The sequence below is a fragment of the Barbus barbus genome (assembly GCF_936440315.1).
Source record: "Barbus barbus genome assembly, chromosome: 2".
Classification (NCBI taxonomy): Eukaryota; Metazoa; Chordata; class Actinopteri; order Cypriniformes; family Cyprinidae; genus Barbus; species Barbus barbus.
Genome location: NC_136730.1, coordinates 24,531,199 through 24,558,074, shown reverse-complemented (window position 1 = coordinate 24,558,074; position 26,876 = coordinate 24,531,199). Strand labels below are relative to the sequence as shown.

General features: G+C 36.2%; 1 protein-coding gene across 2 annotated transcripts in view; it reads left to right on the top strand.

The window, feature by feature from the left end:
- The window catches only part of dnajb6b (DnaJ heat shock protein family (Hsp40) member B6b), a 34,781-nt gene extending 18,012 nt beyond the window's left edge, over positions 1-16,769 (top strand). Inside the window, exons 9-11 of one of the 2 annotated variants that reach the window (XM_079441056.1) lie at positions 12,033-12,083; positions 14,490-14,648; positions 15,123-16,769. In XM_079441056.1, coding sequence (XP_079297182.1) covers positions 12,033-12,083; positions 14,490-14,648; positions 15,123-15,223 — 311 coding nt within the window. In that variant the 3' untranslated portion in view covers positions 15,224-16,769. The remainder of the gene's footprint in view (positions 1-12,032; positions 12,084-14,489; positions 14,649-15,122) is intronic. The other variant, XM_079441057.1, reaches the window with a different exon arrangement.
- Positions 16,770-26,876: the final 10,107 nt, after the last annotated feature.

Below are 26,876 nucleotides of genomic sequence, written 5' to 3'. Positions count from 1 at the left end.
GGGCACCCCTGGTTCTCTTTTCTGATTTGTTGTCCATTGGCGCCCCCCGTAGTCTAAATGTTACACGATCACCCTCTTCCATTTCCAGTCAGTCTTGCCTTGTCCTTTACCTTTAGTAATGGCAAAATAGATTTGACATTTGCTAATAATGAATGTCCTTTGAAGGGCTGTTAGCCTTTTCTGGAGCGGTGTAATTTCCACCACATATTGTCCACTGAAACTCAAAGGTAGTGTCTAATCTATAATGACATGGCAGCGCTAGAGGGCGCCATTGCTATCAAAACGTTTTTGGTGCGCAAAATATGCTTACAATTTTATAAAGATGAATTTAACAAAAACACTTAACACACAATGTGTAACACAAATGTCTTTACAAAATGATAATAAAACAGAGCATAATTTTAGCTGTGAACATATTTACAATAGGCTATTTTGTAGGCTACTTTTTATGGCTAAATATCACAAACACACCAGATGTAATGTGTAATATTGACATTTTTCTACGCCATCCCGGTGAGAAAACAAAATATATACTGTAGTCGACAAATGAAAGCATGCCACAAAATAGACTATATATAGACAGACAAGTCGATAAGTAATTTCCTTCCTCCATTTTTTCCTTGTCTCTTTCTTTGATGAATGATCAAAATTTGATCAAAATGATCCACAACTGTGATGAAACTGGAAGCTGAAAACATCCAAAGCCTGACGAAGAGTGTTTTCCCTCGTGTTTTACTGCTGTCCTCCCAAGGCTTATGAAAGATGATAAAGATAGGAGTGACAGTAGTGAAAAACATGAGGGCAGCTCTGAGTTTCTGTTAGTGCCTGCTGAGATACTGTCAGAACAGTGGGAAGTGTTTGCTGTTGGCTATGGTCTCATTTAAAGATGGGGGTGCTCACTTTCCTGGCTTTGTGAATGATTTTTTGTTGTTAGAAATGGATGGAAGAGTCCCAGCCTTTTCCTCAGAGATCCTACTTTCTCAGTGATGGCCATCCTTTTAGTTTGTTTTTCATGTCATCTTGTTGTTTTTTTGTTTTTCAGCCACTGAAAACATACTCTATTGACTGTCGACCATTATCAATTCTGTGAGAATCCATATCCATTAAAGGGATAGTTCGTCCAAAAATGAAAATTTGATGTTTATCTGCTTACTCCCAGGGCATCCAAGATGTAGGTGACTTTGTTTCTTCAGTAGAACACAAACAAAATTTGTTTAACTCCAACCGTTGCAGTCTGTCAGTCATACAATGGCTGTCAATGGGACCCACAGCTTTGAGAGTCAAATAAACATACACAGACAAAACCAAATGAAACCCTGCTGCTTGTGACGATAGTGAAGCACTGCTTCATGAAGCTTCAAAACTTTTGCAGCCTTGCGAAAGTATTCACACTCCTTAATTTTTTTCACGTTTTATGTTGCTGCCTTTTGTTAAACTGCTTTAAATGACGTTTTTCCACATCAAAATCATTTGTTTCGAAACAGTGGTTCGGAGCGCGTATCAAACTGCCAAAGTCAGATCTCTGTAAACCAGTGAATGATGCGAGTTCATTGAGACGAGTTCCCAGTGGCGAAACATTGAACCAGTATCTATGGTTTTTACCTTAATTTAGTCTGCTGTTGCTATAGTAACAAATGCATTTAATGCAACCTTGACAGGGACATTCTAAAATGCTTAACCTGGCTTTAATGTGTTAATTGAGAGTGTTTTAGACCAGTCTCAGCGTAAATGATCGACAGATGACCGTGCGCTCTTCTTGTGGATAGGCTATTTCAGCAAATGTTGCTTCACTTAGAAATAACATCTAAAATAAATAGAATAAATATAGGCTAATCAAACACTGCTGATTTTGTCCAGTGTAAGGCTACGCTAAACATTTTATTTGTGTAATTGCATGTTTAAATGGTCTAAAAACAACCATTCAACACCCCAAGCCAGGCGGAGCGCCTTCAGAAGAATGCAGGGAAGAAAAAAATGTTTAATCAACTTAATAATTCAATTTACTCACTTCGTTTAAAATAAAATTATATATAATGTAATAATTTGTTTGTGAATTTTATTATAATGAAGGATAGGCTGTGATATTGTGTGCATTACAAGCTTGGGATGCTGTTGTGTGTGTGTGGTTTCCTACAAAGAAATGTAGAAAACACAAAAGATAAGGTTACAACACTGTATAACATCACTGAACTAATGTTTAACATTTATAAGTTAATAAAATGACAGTAATAAACTGCATAAATTATAGCGATCACGAAGAAGGCCTTCTCTCCCAAACTCCCCATCAGTAGATCTATACTGCCACCTGCTGGCACAGTCGTGTAGCTTAGAACAGTGGTTCCCAACCACGTTCCTGGAGGCCCCCCCCAACACTACATGTTTTCCATGTCTCCTTAATCAAACACAACTGATTCAGATCATCAGCTCATTAGCAGAGACTCCATGACCTGAAATGGGTGTGTTAAATAAAGGAGACATGGAAAATGTGCAGTGTTGGGAATGTGGAATGTGGTTGGGAACCACTGACTTGGAAATCAACTTTTGTTATGTTGAGATCACGACAAAAATTAAGTCTTTTTGGAAATGCTTTGGTGCCACGGGACGTGTGCTCCATAATGGATTAAAACTGTTGAATGAAATATAAAGTAAGGTGGAAAATGGGTAAATAAATATAGACTGGCACTGTTTTGTTTGCTTACGAATAAAACACAGTGCCTTGCGAAAGTATTCACACTCCTTAATTTTTTTTCACGTTTTATGTTGCAGCCTTTTGTTAAACTGCTTTAAATGAAGTTTTTCCACATCAATCTATACACCATACACTATAATGGTAAAAAAAAAGAAAAGAAAAGTTTTTTAACATCTTTGCAAATTTATTAAAAATAAAAAAACTTAAATGATTCCATTGCATAAGTACTCACACCCTTATCTGGGACAGTTGGAATTTAGTTCAGGAGCATTCATATTGCTTGTAGGTGTTACTAGACTTTGAGTGAAGTTAACTTGTGGCAAATTCAATTGAATGGGTATGATTTGAAAGGCACACACGTCATAATAAAAGGTCCAACAGCTGATAATGCATATCAGAACAGTCTGCATCAAGCAATCTCTGGGGAAGAGTTCAGAAAAAACATTCTGCTTCATTGAAGGGTCACAGAAGCATGTAGTCTCTGTTACCCTTAATGGAAGAAGTTTGAAACAACCAGGATTCTTCTTAGAGCTGGCCTCCTGGCCAAACTGAGCAATTGATGGAGAAAGGCTTTGGTTAGAGTGGTGCCTGAGAACCTGATGGTCACTCTAGTTGAGCTCCATGATCATATGTGGAGATAGGAGAAATCTTCAGAAGGACAAACACCACTGCAACACTCCACCGATCTGGGCTTTATGGCGGTGTGGCCAAACTCAATCCTCTCCTCAGTGAAGACAGCCTGAGCTTGAACTCAATCAAATATTTCTGGAGAAACCTGAAATTGTGCATCTGCCCCATCCAACCTGACAGAGCATGAGAGGTGAAGAGGTGAGGAGAAGAATGGCAGATAATTGCCAAATGATGATGAGCAAAGCTTGTCGCATCAAACAAAAAAGACTTGAGACTGTAAAGGTGCTTCAGCTAAATATTTAGTTAAGGGTATGAATACTTATGCAATATGTACTTATTTTTTTTATTTTTAATAAATTTAAGAAGTCAAATCAAAATCAAATCAAATCAAATCAAATCACTTTTATTGTCACATCACCACAGCACATGTGCCTTTGTGAGTGAAATTCTTGAGAGCGTGCTCCAGACAGTGCAGAAACAATTTACATATAGACATTACCATAAATACGTACAGACTTATACAGATGACAATGTGTAATATACACATACATATACTCAGTACACACAGTGTACTATTAGACAGACATACAGTTACCGAGACACATTATACACAGTATGTAGTACACATTCTACGTTATATACACACAGTAATATGCGAAGATGCAGCAGATTATATATAAACCGGATGTGCAAATGTCATGGATGTGCATTGGATGGTATCCAGTGCTGGCAAAAGGATTGTTGTATTTGTGCAGTAGTGTACTGGTAGTCCAGTTTGAACTGTATGGAATTAAAGTGCAGTGCGTGGTATATTGTAAAGTGGGAGTGTGCTGTAGGGTGTATTAATTTTGACTGTTCATTAGCCTGATAGCCTGAGGAAAAAAGCTATCCCTCAGTCGGCTAGTGCGGGATCGGATGCTGCGGAGACGTCTTCCTGAGGGCAGCAGAGAGAGCAGTCTGTGGGACGGGTGGCTGGAATCACTGATGATCCTCCGGGCTTTCCTTATACACCGCCTGGTGTAGATGTCCTGGAGGGAGGGAAGCTCACCTCCAACAATGTGACGGGCAGTTCGCACGACCCTTTGCAGAGCTTTGCGGTTGCCAGCAGTGCTGTTTCCAAACCAGGCGGTGATGCAGCCTGTCAGGATGCTCTCCACAGTGCAGGTGTAGAATGATCTGAGGATGCTGGGGTTCATTCCAAACTTCCTCAGCCGTCTCAGGAAGAAGAGGCGTTGGTGTGTCTTCTTCAGCACTGCATCTGTGTGAGCGGACCATGTGAGATCCTCAGTGATGTGAAGTTGTGACCATTCTGTTTTTGCTTTGTCAATATGATGTATGGAGTGCAGATTGATGTGGAAAAAAAGTAATTTAAAGCAGTTTAGCATAAGGCAGTAACATAAAACGTGAAAAAAAATGAAGGGGTATGAATACATTCGCAAGGTACTGTATACTGTAATAAGTGTAGAATTGCACGGTCTGTTTTCTCATTTGCATCAATCAGAGTGAGATAAACTGAGAGATGTTGAGACAGGTGAAAAGCGTTTGGTTAATAGTGAATTTTGACCGATATCGAAATCGGTGCGTACTGATTTTGGCTCTGTTATCAGGGGACAATCGCTGTATTTGGGGTAAAAAAAGACAGAATTATGTATTGTGCCAAGAAGGTTGCACTGTCTGTTCGTTAACACAGGCACAAACTGATTGGCAGCTGCCTTTAGTGGAGGCTTTATCGATTACCTCCATTGATCAAAGCATTCGTCTGTCAGTGACTTCACCTCCCAAAACAAACACGCCCCCTAGTTTAGTCCCGCCCCCTCACTCATATTGATTGACAGCTTTCAGTGTAGACATCGGAAATGCAAAAGAAATATATGTTCATATTATCCATCCTAAATAGTATGTGAGATTACAATAAGTGTGTCTCAAAGCACAGTATGTTGAAAAGAGTATGCCAAAAGTCCCCGGATGATCTACTATTTCAGGTCGATTTTTGAAGCGTGGATCCGTGCTCGCTCTAATGGCTAGAATTGACCACATGCACGGAGCGCTATTTAGAACTTCCGGATAAAGATAAGACAGCTCGTAATCTTCCGGTGAAGCTCATTTTATATGTGCTATAATTATATAGGTAGAGACTCTCACAGAAACCTCTCCTGCCTCATTCTTATCATAAACTGAGAAACTAAATCATTTTAACACCGTAAATAATGATAGCGGAATTAACATACAGTTTCATGTTATTAAAAAACATATAATTTTATATGCAGAGTCTGGTAATCCCAGAAAAGTACCCAAGTAGGTAAAACTGTACATTTAAATGCTGACAAATAAACAAAAACCGTTTAGGCCGTTTAGGCAGTTAGGCTAATCTCTTAAAGGACATTGTAATGGTGTTCTCGATAATCAATATCTTACCTTCATAGCTGAACACATTTTTAAAATCTTATAAAATTTTAAAGCATTTATTTCTCAAATCTGTGTGGTAAAATTCCCATTATTAAAGGTTCACTTTTCATTCATGAAGACGACATGAAGAAATATGCAATTAACGTATCTCAGAGACTATTTAAAATGAAAATGAAATTACCATTATAACCAAGACATGACAGTAGATGATCACTCATTGTCTGCAGCTGCCATTTAAACTTAATTTTTCACATCTTTTGATTTAATATAAAATAAACATTATAAATTGAGTACTTTGCTGCACAGAAGTATAAAGTATAGCAAGTGCAGGAAGTCTCAAAATCAGCCTATAATGCTGAATTATTTAAATACCTATATAGTCAAATACAAATTAAATAAGCTGGTATAACAAATAAATAATGCATTCAATATTTTGAAATGTTTAGATTTAATTTAATAGCTAGGCTACATCGTTTAAGTTTTAGACCGGATTAGACCGGAACTACAAACACTAATAAAACGCGTTAGAAAAACTACAAACGTGGCGGATTTGCTCGATCGACCGTTAGATAGAGCGGTTTACAAAAAGGAGTTTGAGTTACAAATAATCAACATTTAACCTGGTAAAAAAATATTTATTTATTGTTATCCGTGTTATTTTTAATCTGCAACAGTAATGTGAACTTTTATAAACATCCATTTGGTCGTTAACTTTTAAATGCATCATTATGCAGAAAATATGAGCAGAGTTCTCGCCATGAAAGAGGAGAAAGGTGTTCTGAAATATTCGGTGTCTGAGATTTTCGGTGACGCTGGGCGGCGCATACATGAATATTCATGAGCGTCCTGTTTCCGAGACAGTGGCGATCTAGCTCATTTAGCCTTTTTTGTTTTTTTTAGCTTTTGAAGTTTTGTTGATATGAGCACAATAGTTTGTAGATTGCATATGTTATGTTTGATTTCATGATTACAGCAATTAATTTGCCTGCTTGTCATTAGGATATGCCTTTAACATGTGTTATAAACCCTTTCCATAACTTTCTTTTAAAGTTTTGTTTGATAACTTGTATACAAATATCTAAGGTAGCATAAAGATCTGATACAATATTTAGTTTTGCTTGTTCAGCTGGTAAATAACAGATTGTAGTACTTAGCGAAAGTCATTTCACATGATTTAAGTAGCTAAAGTAACATACCACATATTCATTTGCACAGTTACTACTATAAAGAAATGAAGTTATAATGCTGAATACATTAAAGACATCAAATGATTTGGTGTTAAGTTTTATGTACAAACGTGTATGTGGACAAGACATATAAAGTTAAACATTTTAAATAGGGCCTTGACATCCCGGACAAATAAAATGTGCCTCCAAACTTGGCCTGTTTATGCAGTCCCAGTGGTACCAGCCGTTGCAAGAGTCACATGCAATCTAAACAATATAAGATTTACAACACATGAATGAATATGGTAGTGCAACTTTAAAATACACTGTAGTGTTTCTATATAATAATAATAATCTAACATACCCAAGTGTCTACCTTGTCTGGTGTGTGGGGATATTGTCCTCCACAAGCCAGGCACAGGTTATCCAGAGGTTCTGTGGAAGGTAATCAAGGTGACATTATATTCTTTATCACATGTAATGCATCATCCCTTTTTTATATAATGAAGAAAAACCTGATTCATTCAAAAGGCATAGACCCAGGTCTTCACTCATCTGTGCATGAGTTTAAATAAATGATCTTTCCTTCCTGAGGATATATTACCTGGCAAGACATTGAATTTAACTTTCAATCTTAAAGGAAAAAAACCACTCTCTTATAGTGTAATAGAAAAACAGACATCATAGCGTGAAACAAACCAGCAGTGTCCAGTGTGCAGCACTGGTCTCTGTCATCTAGCCAATGCCCTTCAGTCAATAGAATATAATAGAATAGAAATAGAGGAGGGTTAGGTTATATTGTCTTTTCTATACACACATTTGTGATTAAAACTAGAACCAAAATAACCTGCTGTCTTCACTGTATTCATAAATGCTAAATAGCCACATAATGATTTTATCTTTTATCATCACACCATGTTTCTAACCATTTGGGGCACTGTTTATATTACAATTTAAATATATTACAAAAACATGAATTTATTACTAAAGTTGGGTTGATGTTAGATATATAAGCTACCAACTGAGCAAACAATAAGAAACACCACAGAATGATCACAACTGAAACTTTATTATGTCAACAACAGCAAAGATACATTTATATCAGTTATTAACAGTTTTAAAGATTGTCAAAATAAATTAGGTACATAAACAAAACTGTTTGTTGGCTCAGTAAGTTGGAGTGTATCCTCAGGCACATCAACAAATTAATAGCTGTAATAATTAAACATAACACGACACAATCTACAAACTATTGTGCCTAAATTAACAGTAGCCTGAATACCTGCTGAACTTCATCACACTTTGAAGCATTTCTTATTCTGAAAACAGTCAATATTTTCAGTGGCGCTTTAATGCGAAACAGGAAACTCATGAATATTCATGTGTATGACTTTTAATCCACGCTACATGAACCTTTTCATATAAACTGGAATAAATACAAAACAACTAAAACTGAAATGAGACATTAGTAATAAATAGTATAGTGAACAAATTAAATAGTCTTAACTAAAGGACATTTAAAGCACGTATTTCTGTACATTTTGAAATAAGGTGCATTAAAAGTCAGTAAATCATTGATTAATATAAATTAAAAACGTATTGCCGCATATTTAATCTTTTAAATAACAGCAGAGTGAGCTAGTTCTTGGAAATGGTAAGATTAAACTTATTTTAGAGAACAAAGTATCACATTTCAGCTCTCATTTTGTTAGGGTGGTTACACAAAATGTTATTTTATCCTTGCTTCTAGGAAATCCTCAATCTGTGCTTTCTAACAGCTTCATGTGGCAGTAAACATTTAATGTTAAAGTGGCTTTAAGCATTATGCATCATTAAAGTTTCACTTTAACCACGTAAAGCCGGTAAATGTGGTGTTTACATGTAATAATTGTAATATGAGTTTACCTTATAGTCTCCGCATCAGTAACGTTGAGCGATAAAACGAGCACTGTGTCGCATCTCGGGGCAAAGCAAAAACAACAACAACAAGAAAACTGTCGAACAACAATATAAAATGCAGGAAACTATTCATTGGTTATTCTAAAATTAATTGTATTACAAATTATACTACAACTGGAAAATACGGTAAATTGATAAACTGTTCGGCGTGATGACGTTTAATGTCTCCGACAGCGCCTGTAGTCCCATTTAGCAACCGTCTTTTTAAAGAAACATAACAGCTTAAAAAAATCACGAGTGTGGTGTAACTGGTGTGTTTTATGTCGTCGAATTAAACGTGAAAGTATCTTGAGCTTGTGTGAACCACAGACCTTATTTAAGGGATTTAACCAAAATCCTATTAAAAAACCCCATTGACTCTGGGACGATGGAACCGGAAGTGCAAAAATGCTAACTCGCTTCCGGGTTTTCGCCTACAAAGTGACATCATAGTTCCACCACTTTATTGCGATTCCATGTGAGTTTTGGCAGGTTATATGCGCAGCGCAGAGAGAGTGAAACAGCAGACGTGGTAATTAATATTACTGTTTAAATGTGACAGGCTCATAACTAGAAAGACATGGGAAATACAGTTGCAATACAGACTTTGCTTTTTCATTTGAAATGTGGCAGTCACTGTGCGTTCGCGAACGCGAAAATGCAAACTGTAATGTAAGATTTGCAATTGCATTTAGATTGTCACAATTTATGCGTCCAGATATGGAAAACGCAATTGAAAATACAAATTGCAATTCTATTTGAAAATAGTCTGGAAAATCCTTCCATAGAAATAGATGTGGTATTTAAAAATACAAATTTCTTAATGCGTAAAACCTTTTTAACGAGGAAAAATACTAAGTGCACCTTTTGACAAAACTAACAGAGAATTATTGTCACCTCAAACACATGAGAGTGTATGCTATTTGCAGCTCAAACAAAGCACATCTTTGAAACACCATGTAGGCTAATTAAAGAAAAATGTAGATTTGAACAGAGAAAATGCTTCATATGTATTAAAAGATAGCATTTGTTACAGTTTTTAATTGTTTCCAGGCAAAATATTTATTTCGCCACTGAAAGTAATTAAATGATAATGGATTAGAACATTTCCTGTAACCGCCATATAATAGCATAATATACTGATCTGAGAGCAAGGAAGCTTTCAGACAATAAAAACATCACCTTGAATCAATCCCTCTCCTTGAATACACCAGGCTCACGAAAGCCTCTCTATTTCATTTCTTTATTTCCCCTCCATATTTAAAAAGGTAGATATGATCTCTCCACTGCCTTTCATGGACGAATAAACGCTGCTTGTTATTCAAAGCTCGAGGAGGAAGAGAAACCTTAACGCCAAGGGTTTTCACTCCGCTGAGACACTTATTTTCCACCTATAGTCCCTGACTGGGATTTAGACACCGCGCCATGTTTTGCTCGGATGCGTTTCAGAAAAGCATCTGAATACGTGTGTTTGTATGGACGTGCGCCTTCGGTAATAGACTATGGAAAGCCAAAGTGCTCGAGCAGGCGTTTATGAGCACATTGGCTTTCCATAATAGACCGGGGTCACCGCGTTACGGTTATGACACGTACAATCATACGCCAAACTGAGACTTGCGCCGGCTGCTTTTGTCTCTGTTTGAACAGGCTCGTTACGCCACGATTGGGCCTCTTCTGTGTCACGTTCTCTCATCTATATTGCTTCCTTCATCTTTCATTTTGTGTCATTCTCTTTGGCCATTTCCCCCTCTACTGATCCTTTATCTGTTTCTTTCTTTTTCTTTTTCCCTGCCAGGGATGAAAAAGCCCAGGATAGAGATATAAGAGCACATTTTGATTACTAGGCTAAAGCCTACTAGAAAGTCTGAAGGAGGTCCTCTGCTCACATGCTGGTTTCCTGTTCCAAGTTATTTAAAGGAATATGTCAAGTCTTTTGACAATAAGAAACTAAACAGCCATCTTGATGTATGTATTATCCAACACATTAACTTTTCTCTGTGCAGCAGACATTTACAGATGTAAATATACATAAAAGGCTATACATAAATGTACATGACTGAAACTGCAACAGCTAACAAGGTGTGCTATCTACATTTAGATTAGAAGAATTCATATTTAGCAACCAACTATCTTTCTGAAATGGTCCTCTTTTCCACCACATTGAATGGTAATAATCCAAGATTATCAAAATAATATCAGATGCTCCCAGTTGTAATTACGATTTTGAGGGCAATCTATATGTGGTGTATGCGTATAATATAATTATATACATATAAAAGTTATAGCTATGACATTTAAAAAACGTATTTATTCACCCTCATGTTGTTCCAAACCTGTATGGCAAGTTTCTTTCTTCTGCTGAACACAAAAGATAATAATAATAATAACAACCATTATTATTATTATTATTAAATATGTGGTTACCAATATTTTTCAAAAGATTTTCTTTGAAAGAAATCACACATCACATGGGTTTGGAATAACATGGGGGTGAGTAAATGATGACACAATTTTCTTTCTTTTAATATATATGACCATGGACCACAAAATCAGTCATGAGGGTAAAAGTTTTTAAATGAAGATTTATACATCAACTGAAAGCTGAATAAATAAGTTTTCCATTGATGTATGGTTTGTTAGGAATAGGACAATATGTGGCTGAGATACAACTATTTGAAAATCTGGAATCTGAGGGTGCAAAAAAACAAACAAACTTTTTTTGAGAAAATCGCTTTTAAAGTTGTCCAAATTAGGTCCTTAGCAATGCATATTACAAATTAAAAATTAAGTTTTGATATATTTACGGTAAGAAATGTACAAAATATCTCTATGGAACATGATCTTTACTCTGAATGTTCTTAGTCATAAAAGAAAAAATCAATAATTTTGAGCAATACACTGTATTGTTGGTGAATATCCTGTAACACAATATACCCCAGCAACGTAACACTGGTTTTGTGATCCAGCGTCCTTATATTGTTCTGAGTATGTTATCACTTAAATATCACGTTAAAAGCTTTTAGAGGATCCATTGAACAAGCAATGACATTTCCCAGGGTCACCTTAGGCAGCTGTTGTTGTGGTTCGGGTCACGGTAATTCTTTTCTCCAAGCTCAAATAAGACAAGAGATGTGGTAAAGGCTTGTGGCTTGTCTTCTAAATGTATTCTATTTTTCATCTTTTCTTTGGGGGGTTGTTGGTAGGTGGAGGAGGGTGTTGCAGCAGACGCAGGCCTTTTCCGGAGATGAAAAAAGGTCCGGTAGTTTGAGAAGCATCATCTGTCCCTTTTCTTCTCCTCTCTCCCCTTTAATTACACAACACAATAGCCACGAGATGTGCCCATAATCTGCACGCATAATCAGCCTCTCTTTTCTCTCTTCCGAGCCCCTATTCCGTACGCTAATTCAATATAAATGTAAATTAACATGCGAAAAGAATAAAGAAATCTCAATCTATTTACATGCCTAATCACAATAAATGCGTTCCACATGAAATATGAATGAATGCATCGCGATTATGGGGAAAAGGGGTGGTGGGTGGGTGTCGGGCAAGGAGTGCTTTAGGAGCTATTTAAACTTTTTTTTCTTTTACAGTCTTTTCATGTACTTTTGTGTTTGTGGGGTGATGCACGAGTGTCTGTAAATGGCAGGTTAAGTGCGATATCAATTAATGTTTAAGACTGTGTTATTGGGGACAACACTTACAATCAGGTGAATATCCTGTAACACAAAGTAAATGAGAGGAGACAATGGTAGTGTTACCAGTTCTGCTGCTTAATCCTGAATGAAAATGTCACCTTGCTATAAGTTGAAATAAAAAGGAGATAAAATACTGTCAGAACTTAATTAGTGGTTGAATGGATATCTGAGCTGCAACAAGAACAATTAATCACTGGATTTGCAGAAGTATTTAAAAGACATCAGATTTAGAGGCAGTTAATAGTAAGTAAACTAGATATATACACAGAAAAGTGTGATTCTGCTTTCTTTTGTCTGTGAAATAATCAGTACACTACTTTTGTATAATTTTGATGTTCTTATCACAATTTCAGCTCATTTCCATAACAAAATATATATAATAATAACACTGTTATTATTGTATCAAGCAAAGCAAATGGTGAATGATCACTTTTTTCTCAGCCAGACTGTCTCTTTCTGTCTATCTATGATTAGTGGCCAGAATAAACTTCAAATGTGAGCAGACAAAAGTTGTACTTCTGTGAAACCAAATGAGAACAAACTAAAATTTTTAAAAGATTTTGTGAAAAATAATAATAAAAGAATCACTCTGCAACCACAAAATATTATCAGTGAAATGAAGAAAACATTTTCAAATCAAAATGAAATAAGTCAGGGTAAATCCAATATAGAACAAACTTAATAATGTTTTATATCATATAACTTTTAAATCAACTTGTTTTGTAATATAATTTAGGGAATTAAGCAGTGAAGTGGCAAAGGAATAAGGTCAGCTGAAACAGGTGAAATTTTTTATTTACTTTTTATTTCAAATGTCAGATTTTTAGTTTAAATCTCACAGCATTTGTCTGTTCAAGCAGAATACACAAATGCAATCAACTCAGTGTCCTGAATAGAGGTAGTGTGGCATTTAAAGCTTTCAGGAGGACGGAACTTAGAAAAGAATGTTAAAACACTATAATAGTATAATCATTGTGTCTTTCCAAAACAAGCAAAATAAACATGTTTGTTTTATGTTTCTAGCTGAGCGCTGACAGATATTGCACATGAATGAAACATTAAACCCAATTTATTTATTATAAACTGCTAATGTTACACATCATTTGTCTGTTTTATGCGGTACAATAAGTTGCAGTGATTAAATTAACATAATTCATGAAGGTTGACTAAATGATAGATTGTGCATTGAATATTATCACCACAGATTATTAAGATGGAGTACACTTTGCATAGTTTTGTCTTGTTGTTACACTGATGTCATACAAAAATTATGTTTTTCTATTTGTGTTTAAGTCCTCTATCTACTTTTTCTCATAAGCAATTCAGAAAAATATGAGAAGGAATTGATGCCCTGAAGCAAACTGGAAGATGTCATATTTTAAAGAAATAAATAACTGCCCAAAGATCATGGCAGAGCCTGTGCTTACATAAACACTGCATTCCAGCCAACGCAACATCAAGCGTCCTTCTGTTTGGGTTTGTTTTGTACTACTAACCAGCCACAGAAATGCACTTCAAACCTCAACAGTCACATCTTTTCTTCCATAGTGGAGAGGATAGAGCTATCAGACTCAAAAATAACATTATAAAATTCATACACTAGATAGTCGAATACTTGGAACACAGTAAAAGTATGTAGTGTATATCATTTGCGACACAATTATTGTCTTGTCAGTACACAGGTATTGTCTTAAAATGATTGTCTTGTGAGACACTGATATGCATTATATAAGTGAAATTAATGCTGCAAGAAGACTGATAGAGTCAGAGTAATGAAGAGGAATGTTGTCATACTCAAACAAAATGTGGCCAGTTTGTATTCTAAAGACTGAATTATATCAGGTTGTGCATTCAAATTGCATGCACAAATCAGCAAAAGAGAAAATAATAATAATAAAAATATAAAAAGGTAATCAATGTTTCATGCAAATTCATCTGAGCTGTGTCTTGTCTTGCTCACAGGTATGTCTGATGACAATGCATTGGAGGAAAGATGCAGACAGAATGCCCTCACTGGCGCTGCCCCACACAACCGTTACCTTCAAAATGTGGCCCAGAACCCTTCAGAGGAGGAGGAGGAGGAGGACGACAGAGGCCTGCAGAATCTGGGACTTGCCAGAGGTTTGTGTCCCAGCTTGATGCTGGGCCTGTAGGATAGAGGGCAGGATCAGAGGAGCAGAGCAGTTTCATGCAGTGTTGATTTATAAAGATATTCAGTTTTGTATTTTTCAAGGTTGCATGAGTGAGTCAGATATTAAAGATTTGTCAGCGTGGTGGAGGTGGTGTCTGCTTGCTCATGAAATTTATTTCAGCAGGCAACTTTTAAAGCTAATACAACTTGCTTTTGACTGGTTCAAAGCACTCAACAGTATCTGGAAATGAATTTCCATTAAGGGGGGTCCAACAAAGTCATTCCAGTGGAGTTAATGATTTAAAGTGATTGAATTCTTCTTTTCTGTGAGCCACAGTTAATGTCTATAACAATGTTTTCAAATATTAGTCGAGTTGTTTTGGTTCTTTTTTGTTGTTTTGTGGTATTAATGTAAGTCAAAGCTCATCAGATTTCCTCATAGTAAACCACTTTCATTTTTGCAGGGATTTTTGACACCAGGAGAAAGAAACTATTGCTGAAGGAATCAGACACCAAAAAGAAGCGGATGCCAAGAATGGCTCCACGGATTGGAGTGTGGTTCTAACAATATTTGCAATTTGTATTGTTTTTACTGTTCATTTTCTAAAACCGAGGAGCTATATAAAGACATGCATATTAGGTAGTCACACCTAATGCTCAAATTATTATTTTTAAATAGAAAGTTTATTTCTCAATGTTCTGCTTTGACATGCTGCATTCATCTAGTGTTGTCAAAGTCAGTATGACTCACTAAACAGCTGCAGTCGCATCAGCTCATTGTAACTATTTTCTCCATTCTATTTTTTTTTTTTTTTTACTGTCTTCTGTATTTGTTTTGGATATAGGCTAAAGTTCAAAACAAATTGTATTTAACCAACCCTATGATTTAATCATCTGGTGATCCATCACCATGCATGTAATGCAAATGATCTTTCATTATCCCGATTTAATGTGTAAAAAGCAATCACATTCTCTTTTGTACTTACTTTATTCATGGTTTTTAAGGATATTGTAGGACATTCCCCTGCATTGCTGTGGTATTGAAAACAGACAATTCAAAAAAGAGCTTAAACATCACTCATAGGATAATTAAATGCAACTGAAATTAATTTATTCATGTGTTAAAACACTACACAGATCTCTTCATTAATTTGTAAAATTAGATTACTCACACGTCTGTTTTCAGCACTCTGATATATTTTTAAAGAAGAAAATAATTCATTATAAACATAAAAGTAAGGCATTTTTAAGTTTGTGTGATGGCCGTACTTTTGGTGCTTTTTATATTTTGTATTAAATGATGGAGCACAAACTCAGGATTGACATGATATGTAAAAAATGATTAAAAGCATCACTAGGTGACAAATAAGAGACAGGTTAATGGGTTGAGGGAACACAGAACCGGTTGGACTAGTGCACCAAGAATGGAAAGAGAAAGACAGGGGAGAAAAAGAAGGGAAAAAGATTTTTAAATGATTCATTCACCAATGTTAGAGAACACGCTTTCGCCAGTCTGCCTTTTGATCCAGTCTTAAGCACTGTATCAATATTTCAGAGAAAAGTGCAGATGTGGTATGTCCTTTCAGAACTGGTAGCATGGCTTTAATTTTACTTCCACTATTGCATGTATGTGTTTCGTTTTGTTTTCAATATGAAACAGACCCAAATCTGTGGAAAATCATAGCTCCTATATTGAAAAGGGAAATAAAAATGAAGAGCTACAAAGACACATTTTTAGTAATACTAATACACATTAAAATGTTTCTACTCTGATGTGTTATAGTAAATTTTTGCTGATGCTTTATCAATATGTATTACTTCTTAATACAAATGTATGCTGTTAATTGGTAGTGGTGTGAACTGAGGCAGTTTTAATCAAGTACTGTTATTTTTATAGTTATGAATGTTTGTTCATGCTGTACAGCTATAAATTGTGTTATTGGGGAAAAACACACAAAAAAAAAAATAACCATGCTAGAAAATGGCTTGTTTACTTACAGCTGTGAAGGTTTTTCTTTGTAATATTGACAAAAAGGCTTATTTCTGAAGCATGTATATCTAGTTATTTCTGCCTTTTTAAAACATGCATAAATAAAGCCTGAAAGTTGCACATTTTGTGTGTTCTGTGAATATATCACTAATTTGTAAAATATTTTTTTTTTGTGTGTATTTTACATAATTGCCAATGCGGCTTGTGGAGTACAGCATTATTCATGGCAAGGTATGTGCACATGACCTGTAATTTAGGTCTTGTTTGGTTGACTGAAGTCTCACAGGGCTCAATTAGGTAGCACAGCAGCAGTTATAGCGGTGGATCACCTTCTCTCCATTGCTTTCAGTTTGCAAGCTGTCTCAACTCCGATTAATATAGATCCTGATGGGAAGGAATGCTTCAGAATCAGGTGGTTCTTGCTGATTGAGAAAATAAAATGTCAGTGGTGTCCTCCTAAAATCAAATGTACTGTTTATAAATATGGCATGTATGGATCTTTGAAGAAGGTGTTGTCAAATTTACAGTAATACTCCAAAACCCTTGCTATCCTGCTGCTTGGTTCAATTATTAGCATTATCCCTGATTCTAAGATTTGTCAAACAAACAGGGCAAATCAAATTCATGCCTCAGGTGAAACTATCATATATAACATTGCAAAGAGTTTAGCCAAAGAGCTCAGAAACACTGATACTGCTACAACTGACCTTATTAATAGTTTCATACTGCTGACATTACTAACTGTGGTTTTGCAGTTGCAGTTAACATTTCAGTAGTAAGTGAAGGCTGTGTTTGAGAGGTCTGTGAAGAAACACTAGGTGGAGATGTTTGTCAGTACAGCAAAGGAGGAAACACCAAAGTGGCGTTATCTTTAAGAATGATCTGTAATCCTGTATTAATTTCACCTATCTATCTATCTATCTATCTATCTATCTATCTATCTATCTATCTATCTATCTATCTATCTATCTATCTATCTATCTATCTATCTATCTATCTATCTATCTATCTATCTATCTATCTATCTATCTATCTATCTATCTATCTATCTATCTATCTATCTATCTATCTATCTATCTATCTATCTATCTAAACTTTTAAACAAAGTATTGCCAAGCCAACATTCAATGTTTGTTGATAAACTTGTTTTTCTAGTTAAAATTTATTAGAATCAATTCATTTTAAATGTAATTTACAAGTTTGCATCGTGCTTGCTTCCTCAAATCAAATTCAATTCAGATCCAGGAACTGTAAGATTGTTCATGTAGCATCATTTGTAGTATTTGGTGTTCAGTATTTTACAACAGATGGTGAAACAGTACTGACATGATTCATTTATTTATTTAAGGTTAGGGTTATAGGGCTAGGGTTAATGGTTTATTAATTTTTCATATGGTGTTTATTTTGTGAATGTATAATCACTGACAATACTTAATATGAGGCACTCCTGTGGTTTCCTCTAAAATAATTGTTTCATGTTTTACAGTGGAACAGCTTCTGCGAGGAAGAATATTTTGTCTATATAGACTCTGAATTCATACTTATAGTTTCATTAAACACTGCCTCACATAACTTACTGCTTTATCATAACTCTCTTGAATGCATGATTCTGGTTGTTCAATTGCAGCATTTAATATCATAATAATGCAGATAATCAAAATGTGAATAAAAGTTTTTACAAATGTTTTCTGTACATTATAGACAAATATTCTGCTCCACTTAAAGTATACCAACAGGCATTTGGCACAATCTGAAAACTGATTTAAAATGATGTTCTGTTGTATACTGGGTGATGCCTAAGACTGTCTTGGTCAGTGGATAGCAATCACCGCCGTAGGCTTACAATGTTAAAAAAACATTGTCTTTGTGAGATGGAGAATGAAGGAAAGACAGATTCAGAGAGTAGTCTGCCCCCTCACCACCCACACATTGACCCATCTCAGGTAAACAATGCTCTAACACACAGCTCCCCTGTGAGATCTTTCTCTCTTACTCCTCTTTCCTTCCATCTCCTCCTGTCCTCTTGAGTCTTTTCTCTTTTCTTTCCCTTACGTCTCTTTACTCCCCACCTTTCCTCTGTCTCTGCCTGCGGACAATACGCTTCTATATTAGCCCCAATTGGTTTCAAACAGCTTCAGAGATCTCTTTAGCATAGAGACTTCACAGGAAACTGCTTTTATTACCCTTCTGTCTGTCTCTGATTAGCTCACTCCTACTGTAACAGGTCTGGACTACAGTGTTCTGTACCAGAGTCTAGATACTTCATTGTACCTGCCACAAATATTCATATAGATTTCACTAGATGCACACATTTTTCTTTTACCCAAGATTAAAGGGATAGTTCAGCCAAAAATTACAATTCTGTCATCATTTACTCACCCTTAAGTTGTTCCAAACCATATGAGATTCTTTCTTCAATTGAACACAAATAAAGATATTTTGAAGAATGCTGGTAATCAAAAAGTTGCTGGTAGACATTGACGTAAATCTATGGAAGTCACTGGCTACTGGCGTCTGTTTTCTTTCCTCTTCAAAAGAAGAAAGAACCTCATACAGGTTTAGAACAACTTGAAGGTGAGTAAATGATGACAGAATTTTCATTTTGGAGTGAACAATAGCTTTAATAATCAATTAGAAAGGTCAGGTTTTTTTTAGGTCCAATTCTTGCTATTAACAAACCATTATCTACGACTTTTGCCTCAGACTCCTAATTTGCTGCTTATTAATAGTTAGTAAGGTAGTTGTTAAGTTTAGGTTTTGATTAGGGATGTAGAATATGGTCGTGCAAAATGTGTGCTTTATAATTACTAATGAACAGCCAGTATGTTAATAATAGACATGCTAATAAGCAACTAGTGAGAACTGGTCCCTATACTAAAGTGTTATGGAATTAAAAGACTATATGTGTACCTACTATATTGTCTTTGAAAAACATGAGAAAATCATCTGTTCAATGACTATGGTAACTTTAGCTGCAGTATTATTTGTAGAAAGAAAGAAAGAAAGGCATCAATTCAAAATGAAGTCAGCAAAAGATGCAGTGTGTTCGCATGCAGTCTATATAGTAATTTCCTCTTTACTTGTATTAAGATTGTACCCAAACGTCATTAACGTCATTAAGTCATTAAGCCAACTCAAGAAATAAAGGCCCTAAAACTCCCTAAATACTGTTATCTGTGCTTGGGCCTTTAATTACGCTTTTATTTACTTACCCCTAATAGCAAGCATTGCATTAATTTGTTTTTTCATGTCCAGTAGTTAACACACTCATGCAAAAGAAAATGTTAACACAGCATCTCATGTGACATGATTTATGAATGGGTTTAGCACAGTAATTAGCTTGCTGTTTTATGTATCCAAGGGGAAACAGCCTGCCGTGGCCACAGCTAAATTCACGGTGTGAAGTAACAACTAGAAAGCTATACACTGCTCTGGGAAGCCCGATCTGCGACTCAACTTAGAACTCTCAAACTCATCATTTCTCAATAACATACTGTATGCTTCAGAGAAAATGAGATATTTCAAGATAAAAGGTATCTAAACAGATTTGAAACATTTAACACGTTGTGCAGGATTGCAGAGCTCTGTTGTGTGTAACAGTGTTAGAAGGAGTGGTTATTAAGATCTGGTCCGATGACCTGAAGGTCCTAAGCAGTTCTTCCCTTCCCTGAATATAAATTCAAGTACTGGTCCTATAAAATACATGGCATAGATTTCCTTTAAAAAAATTTAGTAAAACAAATACTGTATGTAAAATCACCAAACACATAAAAGTTTGGTGCTACTAACTGTCTGCTACTTTACTTTTTTTTTTTTTTTTTTTAAATAGAGCACTGATAAAAGAACCACATGCACCTGCAAAAGTGACAACCGAAACTAAAATCTCAGAGCTACACAAACATAACAATTTAGTATATTATACTAAAACTTAATGTTTTAGTAATTGGTTCCAAAAGCTTTAAATACCTTTAGCATAAAGGTGGACTATTTAAATATTAAATTGTCCTGTTGTGTGACACTTCCTCAAGATTTCCTGCACCGGAAGTTGTAGTGGTCACTGAGGCAAAATGCAGAATGGATCTTGCATCGAATCAATTATCGGTTGTGTATGTACAGAACACGAGTCACTCACGATGTCTGATGAGTGACATGATAACAATAGCAATGCTTTGACTTCTTACAGCCGCCGTAAACTAGAAACAAGAGTGCTGTCAAAACAGAGTGATGTCACTGCACCAACAATTAGCCATTCAGTTCAGTTCTGTACACATAATGCAGGATTTATACAAATGTGCTGTCACTACCTGACTTTTTCAGGAGTAAACTCGGTTGTAGAATGCGGTTTATTCCTGTAATTTACTGAACTGTCTGTGTACAGGACTCTGTTAAGAATAGTGACAACCATATTTATCTGTGCACTTGGCCTAACAGAGCAACTTGATGTAAGATGTAAGTTTACATTTCACTGGACATGTACTGTAGGGGTGAGTAAATATGAAATAACTGAAAAACTACAAAATAATTATTTTCAAATTTACTGGAATTGAACAAAATGTTAGCTTATCATTGTTATTAATATTATTTGGTAACACTTTAGAATAGGGAACACTTATTCACTATTAATTAAGAGCTTTCCCTCAATAAACTCCTAAGTTGCTGCTTATTAATAGTAAGGCATTCATCAAGTTTAGGTATTGGGTCGGGTTAAGGGATCTAGAACATTTTCATGCAGAATAAGGCATTAGTATGTGCCTTATAAGCATTAATATGCAGCCAACATGATAGTAATGTGCATGCTTATAAGCAAAGTTAATAGTGAGAATATTGGACCTTAAAATAAAGTGTTACCTTTGTTTTGTTTGCCAAAATTACATTTGTCAGGTTGCCATTTGTCGTCCTGTCTGTTTTTTTCATTATACATTCATTATGCTATTGAAGTGCTGTTTTAGTTTAATTTCTCTGCTATGATGCATGGATGACAGAAATGTGAGGCACTTTGATTCAGATTTTTGTCTACAACCACCTGCTCATAAGTATGTATTCCTTCAGACCTTCTAAGTTTTAAAGTCTTCTAAGACCTTCACATCTAATTCACGTACAGTGGGGGAAAAATATTTGATCCCCTGCTGATTTTGTACATTTGCCCACTGACAAAGAAATGATCAGTCTATAATTTTAATGGTAGGTTTATTTTAACAGTGAGAGACAGAATAACAACAAAAAAATCCAGAAAAATGCATTTAAAAAAAGTTATAAATTGATTTGCATTTTAATGAGTCAAATAAGTATTTGATCCCCTATCAGTCAGCAAGATTTCTGGTTCCCAGGTGTCTTTTATACAAGTAAGGAGCTGAGATTAGGAGCACTCTCTGAAAGAGAGTGTCCCTAATCTCAGTTTGTTACCTGTATAAAAGACAACCTGTCCACAGAAACAATCAATCAATCAGATGCCAAACTCTCCACCATGGCCAAAACCAAAGAGCTGTCCAAGGATGTAAGAGAAAAGATTGTAGACCTACACAAGGCTGGAATGGGCTACAAGACCATCGCCAAGCAGCTTGGTGAGGTGGTGACAACAGTTGGTGCGATTATTCGCAAAGGGAAGAAACACAAAATAACTGTCAATGTCCCTCGGACTGGGGCTCTATGCAAGATCTCACCTCGTGGAGTTTCAATGATCATGAGAACGGTGAGGAATCAACCCAGAACTATATGTGAGGACCTTGTCAATGATCTCAAGGTAGCTGGGACCAGTCACCAAAAAAACAATTGGTAACACACTACGCCATGAAGGACTGAAATCCCGCAGTGCCTGCAAGGTCCCCCTGCTCAAGAAAGCACATGTACAGGCCCGTCTGAAGTTTGCCAGTGAACATCTGAATGATTCAGAGAAGAACTGGGTGAAAGTGTTGTGGTCAGATGAGACCAAAATCAAGCTCTTTGGCATCAACTCAACTCGCCGTGTCTGCCTATGAACACCATGGAACCAGTTGCCAAACGTCAGCCTCGAAACCTTAATGACTTGGTGAGGATCTGCAAAGAGGAGTGGGACAAAATCCCTCCTGAGATGTGTGCAAACCTGGTGGCAACTACAAGAAACATCTGACCTCTGTGATTGCCAACAAGGGTTTTGCCACCAAGTACTAAGTCATATTTTGTGAAGGGGTCAAATACTTAAAAATCAATTTATAACTTTTTTGAAATGTGTTTTTCTGGATTTTTAGTTGTTATTCTGTCTCTCACTGTTAAAATAAACCTACCATTACAGTTATAGACCGATCATTTCTTTGTCTGTGGGCAAACGTACAAAATCAGCAGGGGATCAAATAATTTTTTCCCCCACTGTACTTCAACATGCTGGTACATTATTTACTAGTGGTTATTTACTAGTTTATGTTTTTGAAGCTCGTGGTGGTTCACTGTCCCAGTGCCATCCTGTTTCTGATTTCAACAGCTTCCTCTTACAGGGGGAGTTATAAATCTACACTTTCCATAAGCTTTATTATATAACACAGTCTCAAACTGTTCAAACTTAGCTCAAAGTGCCAAATCCTTGCAGTAACCTGTTGTGTTTGATGCATTTGAGGAGCTCATTCTAATGGCATCATCAAAATGCTTTCATTTACAGTATGATTTCTGCATTGCTTCTCTGTTTGTTTTAATGGTTCCAAGCCACTCACGAACAACACATTAATAGTAAATGTTTTGTTCAGTAGCACAAATATTTCCAAACATTGTTCTTTTCCATGTTGCAAGTTTTTAGCTAGTTTAATTATTTCATATAACCATCTTTCCAAGATACTACCTCTTGCCAGGATTAAAAGGCTAAACGTGATGCTGTGTAAAAAGACATCTTGTAAGGTTATAACCCCAAAGAAATTAGAGCTTCTAAGTAGCCACAATTATATATAAACGCTAACATTTTACTTTCTTATAGATAAATTCTGGGCCACTTTTGCTGCTCACAGAGAGAACATGACCAACTGAAATAGTCTAAAACAAGTTTATGTGGTAGGTGATCCTCAAAATCTCTTGTAAGACAAAGGCTGTTATAACTATAACTGCTTGGTTAGCACCAGTTGCTGAACAGCTGGTTGCCAAAAACACCATAGATCAAATTTGACCAAACTTACACTGGCTTGAACCCAATGTTGTGAACAAACTCTCCCTGCTGTTTAGATGTGTGTTCACCCCTGAAAAATGAACATGAACAAAATAATCCATTTATGTGCTGGCCGATGGAGCTGTGTACACGCCAACATCTGTGCACTTCACTTTACCACCTGCAGACAGACAAGATGGGTGTGACTGGGACCTCATATGTCATGCTACTTAACAAATGTTTCATCCTTTTATAATAAATGTATTTTATTATTTTAATTTTGCATTATTATCTCCTTGCTGTTTGGCTCATCAGGACAGACCTGCAACCAGTTTTGGGTCTTCAGATCTCTTCACGTTCAGTTGTCAAACGCATTGCTTTAATTTTCCATCACTGGAGAGGATAATTGTTGATGTGCATTGCTCTGGTCTCTGTGTCATATGGTTCACTGAATATGTCAACAGGTCAAGTGGTCTGGAAAAATATAAATGATCAGAATTCATTATCATGTACTGGTGTTGCGTGTTCCTGGAAGAGCTTAAAAAGATGAGAAAATAATTTGGCCTGTATCTATCTCTTATAAAAATACTGGTTTGCTTTCTTATTGATCCTATCACCCCAAGAACAAACTTAGCTTTCATTACTTTAGTTTTGCTTCCAGATGTAAATTTCACAAAAATATATCTCTTACCTTTTCTTTTCCTCATTTTCTTTCTGTCATTATTTATTTTAGTTATGTGTATTTGCTGGTGTCAGTAAGTTTGTCTGGTAACACTTTAGTATAGGGACCAGTTCTCACTATTAACTAGTTGCTTATTAGCATACCTATTATTAACTTATTGGCTGTTTATTAATACTTACCTTACTATTAATAAGCAGCAAATTAGGAGTTTATTGAGGCAAAAGTCATAGTAAATGGTTTGCTAATAGTGAGAACTAAACCTAATAAAGTGTGACCATTTGTCCTACGCTTGAGTGTTCACTGCTCCTGACTCAATGAGCAGGGGATGTCTGTAGAAATGAACTGTAGAAAGTTTGGTATGGAATGTTCTGTAACGCCATCAAACAACGATTAGTATTTTGAGTATGATGACATTACTACAAACAACTATTATATATTATTATATACATATTATATATATATATATATATATATATATATATATATATATATATATATATACACACAATTCTATATTATAAATATATAATTTTATAAATTACATTAATATTTTCATGTATATACCCACTTATGCAAAACAGAAAAATATAAACCACCATGCTTAAAATCCTTTTATTTAATAAAATGTTGCTATGTCTAATAGTAATACAAAAATAAATGTGTGTCTTTTTAACTGCAACCCATGGCCTTTGAACGAATTGTAATAGTCACATATGAGCTTTATACTCACTTAAGATAGCCTACCACTTAAAATTCACTTTGCAGGGCACTACTGGATGATTGGAACACACCCTGACTGTGCTTCCCAGTTGTGTAGAAAAACACTATTCTCCCCTTCCCTCCACTCTGCTCTCGCCCTATTGGTTGAATTTGATGAGACTTGAAAGTTCCCTATAGGCTGAAAGCCTAGTGGAGAGTTGTTGCTGTTGCTAGGTTCCTGTTACTAGGATGGGTTGTCGGGCCGGAAGGGGGGTGGGACACACACAATGAATTATGGATGAATGGTCCCCCCCCCCTTTTTTTGTACAGAGTAGAGAGAGAACTCATCTGTGATGCAGATGAGAGGGGAGTAAGTGAGAGAGAGAGAGAGAGAGAGAGAAAGAGAGGGGGTGTCTCAAACCCTAGGGCAGGCGTTTGGCAGAGTCCTGGTTGCTGTGGTTACCAGCTGCAGAAAAATTATGTTGATTCTCTTGCAAAGGCGAGGTTCAGAGTTCACTATCTGTTATTTGTTCAGCAGGAGCACCAGGGAGTTGACCTCTTGATCTTACCTGACCTCCACTAACCTAAGAGATTAGCCACTGATGAGTGACAAGACACTGAGAGAGGAAAAGAGAGGGCTGTAGCGGGAGGAGGGAGGAGGGACGGTCAGACAGGAGAGGTCTGGAGGAAAGTTGGGGAGGAAAAGGGATGAAACGAATGAAAAAAAACCCATCTGAGGTATGAGGGAAATGGGATGAGACCCTTATTGGACCACTTTGGCTGTCAAAATGAAAAGAAAGGTTACACATGGGGACGTGCTGCACATTTTGTTGAACTCTAGTGGATAATGAAATGTCTGTCCACACAGAGTCTGAGCAGCCCTTTCCATTGTTTTATGTAACTTTGTCAGAATGCAGATTCAGTTGTTGCAGCTTATTGTTCTGTATGGCACATTTTGTTTTTCAGTCTTTTATTCACCTTTTTCTTCCCGTGAATCACAGTCTCATTAAAATGCATAATCAGCTCTCCACCTCGGTCTAAACGTGCGGGTCGTCTTTACAATGGCTGCGAGCATTTTTAATAACACGTTATTGAATTTTTGCACAATGAACATAGGGAGGGATTTTGCAGTGAAAAGCGCATGATATTTAATCCTTTATATAAGAAAAAAACACACGTGCTTGATACAAAGGTTTTTTTAGTTTTTCTTTTTTTTTTAGGAGTGCAGCTGTTCACCTATAAACCATTTGAACCTTTCATATGGAATCGGGCCGACTAGCCTCCTGTGCTGAGAAGGTATAAAAGCCATAATTACCATAAACAGACGAAGGACAATATGGAGCCTGCTGTTTCAATGTCATAAACACAGAAACACATGCACATACACCTACACGGTGACAGCACATGGTCTTACACACACACAAAAAAAGGCTTACAAAAAAAGTGAGCTCACTTGCAACAGTAGGGAGGAGAATAAGGTCAGTGGTGTATTGTAAAACCTAGCAATTATCTACAGTAGAATACAGCCCATATTGAGTGACACATGGAAAAAAGGCCACAGGAACATAATTATTGCCTAAATTAGACATCAACACGTCTCTGCTTATTCTACATCATCCTTGTCAGGATTTTCGAGTAAGACTGTTTTTTGTGTTCTTGAGGCTTTTATGTCCATCACTGCTCCTTCAGTGTTTCTGTGTCACAGATCTGACCAGATATAATCCTTTGGTAAGTTTCAGAATTGT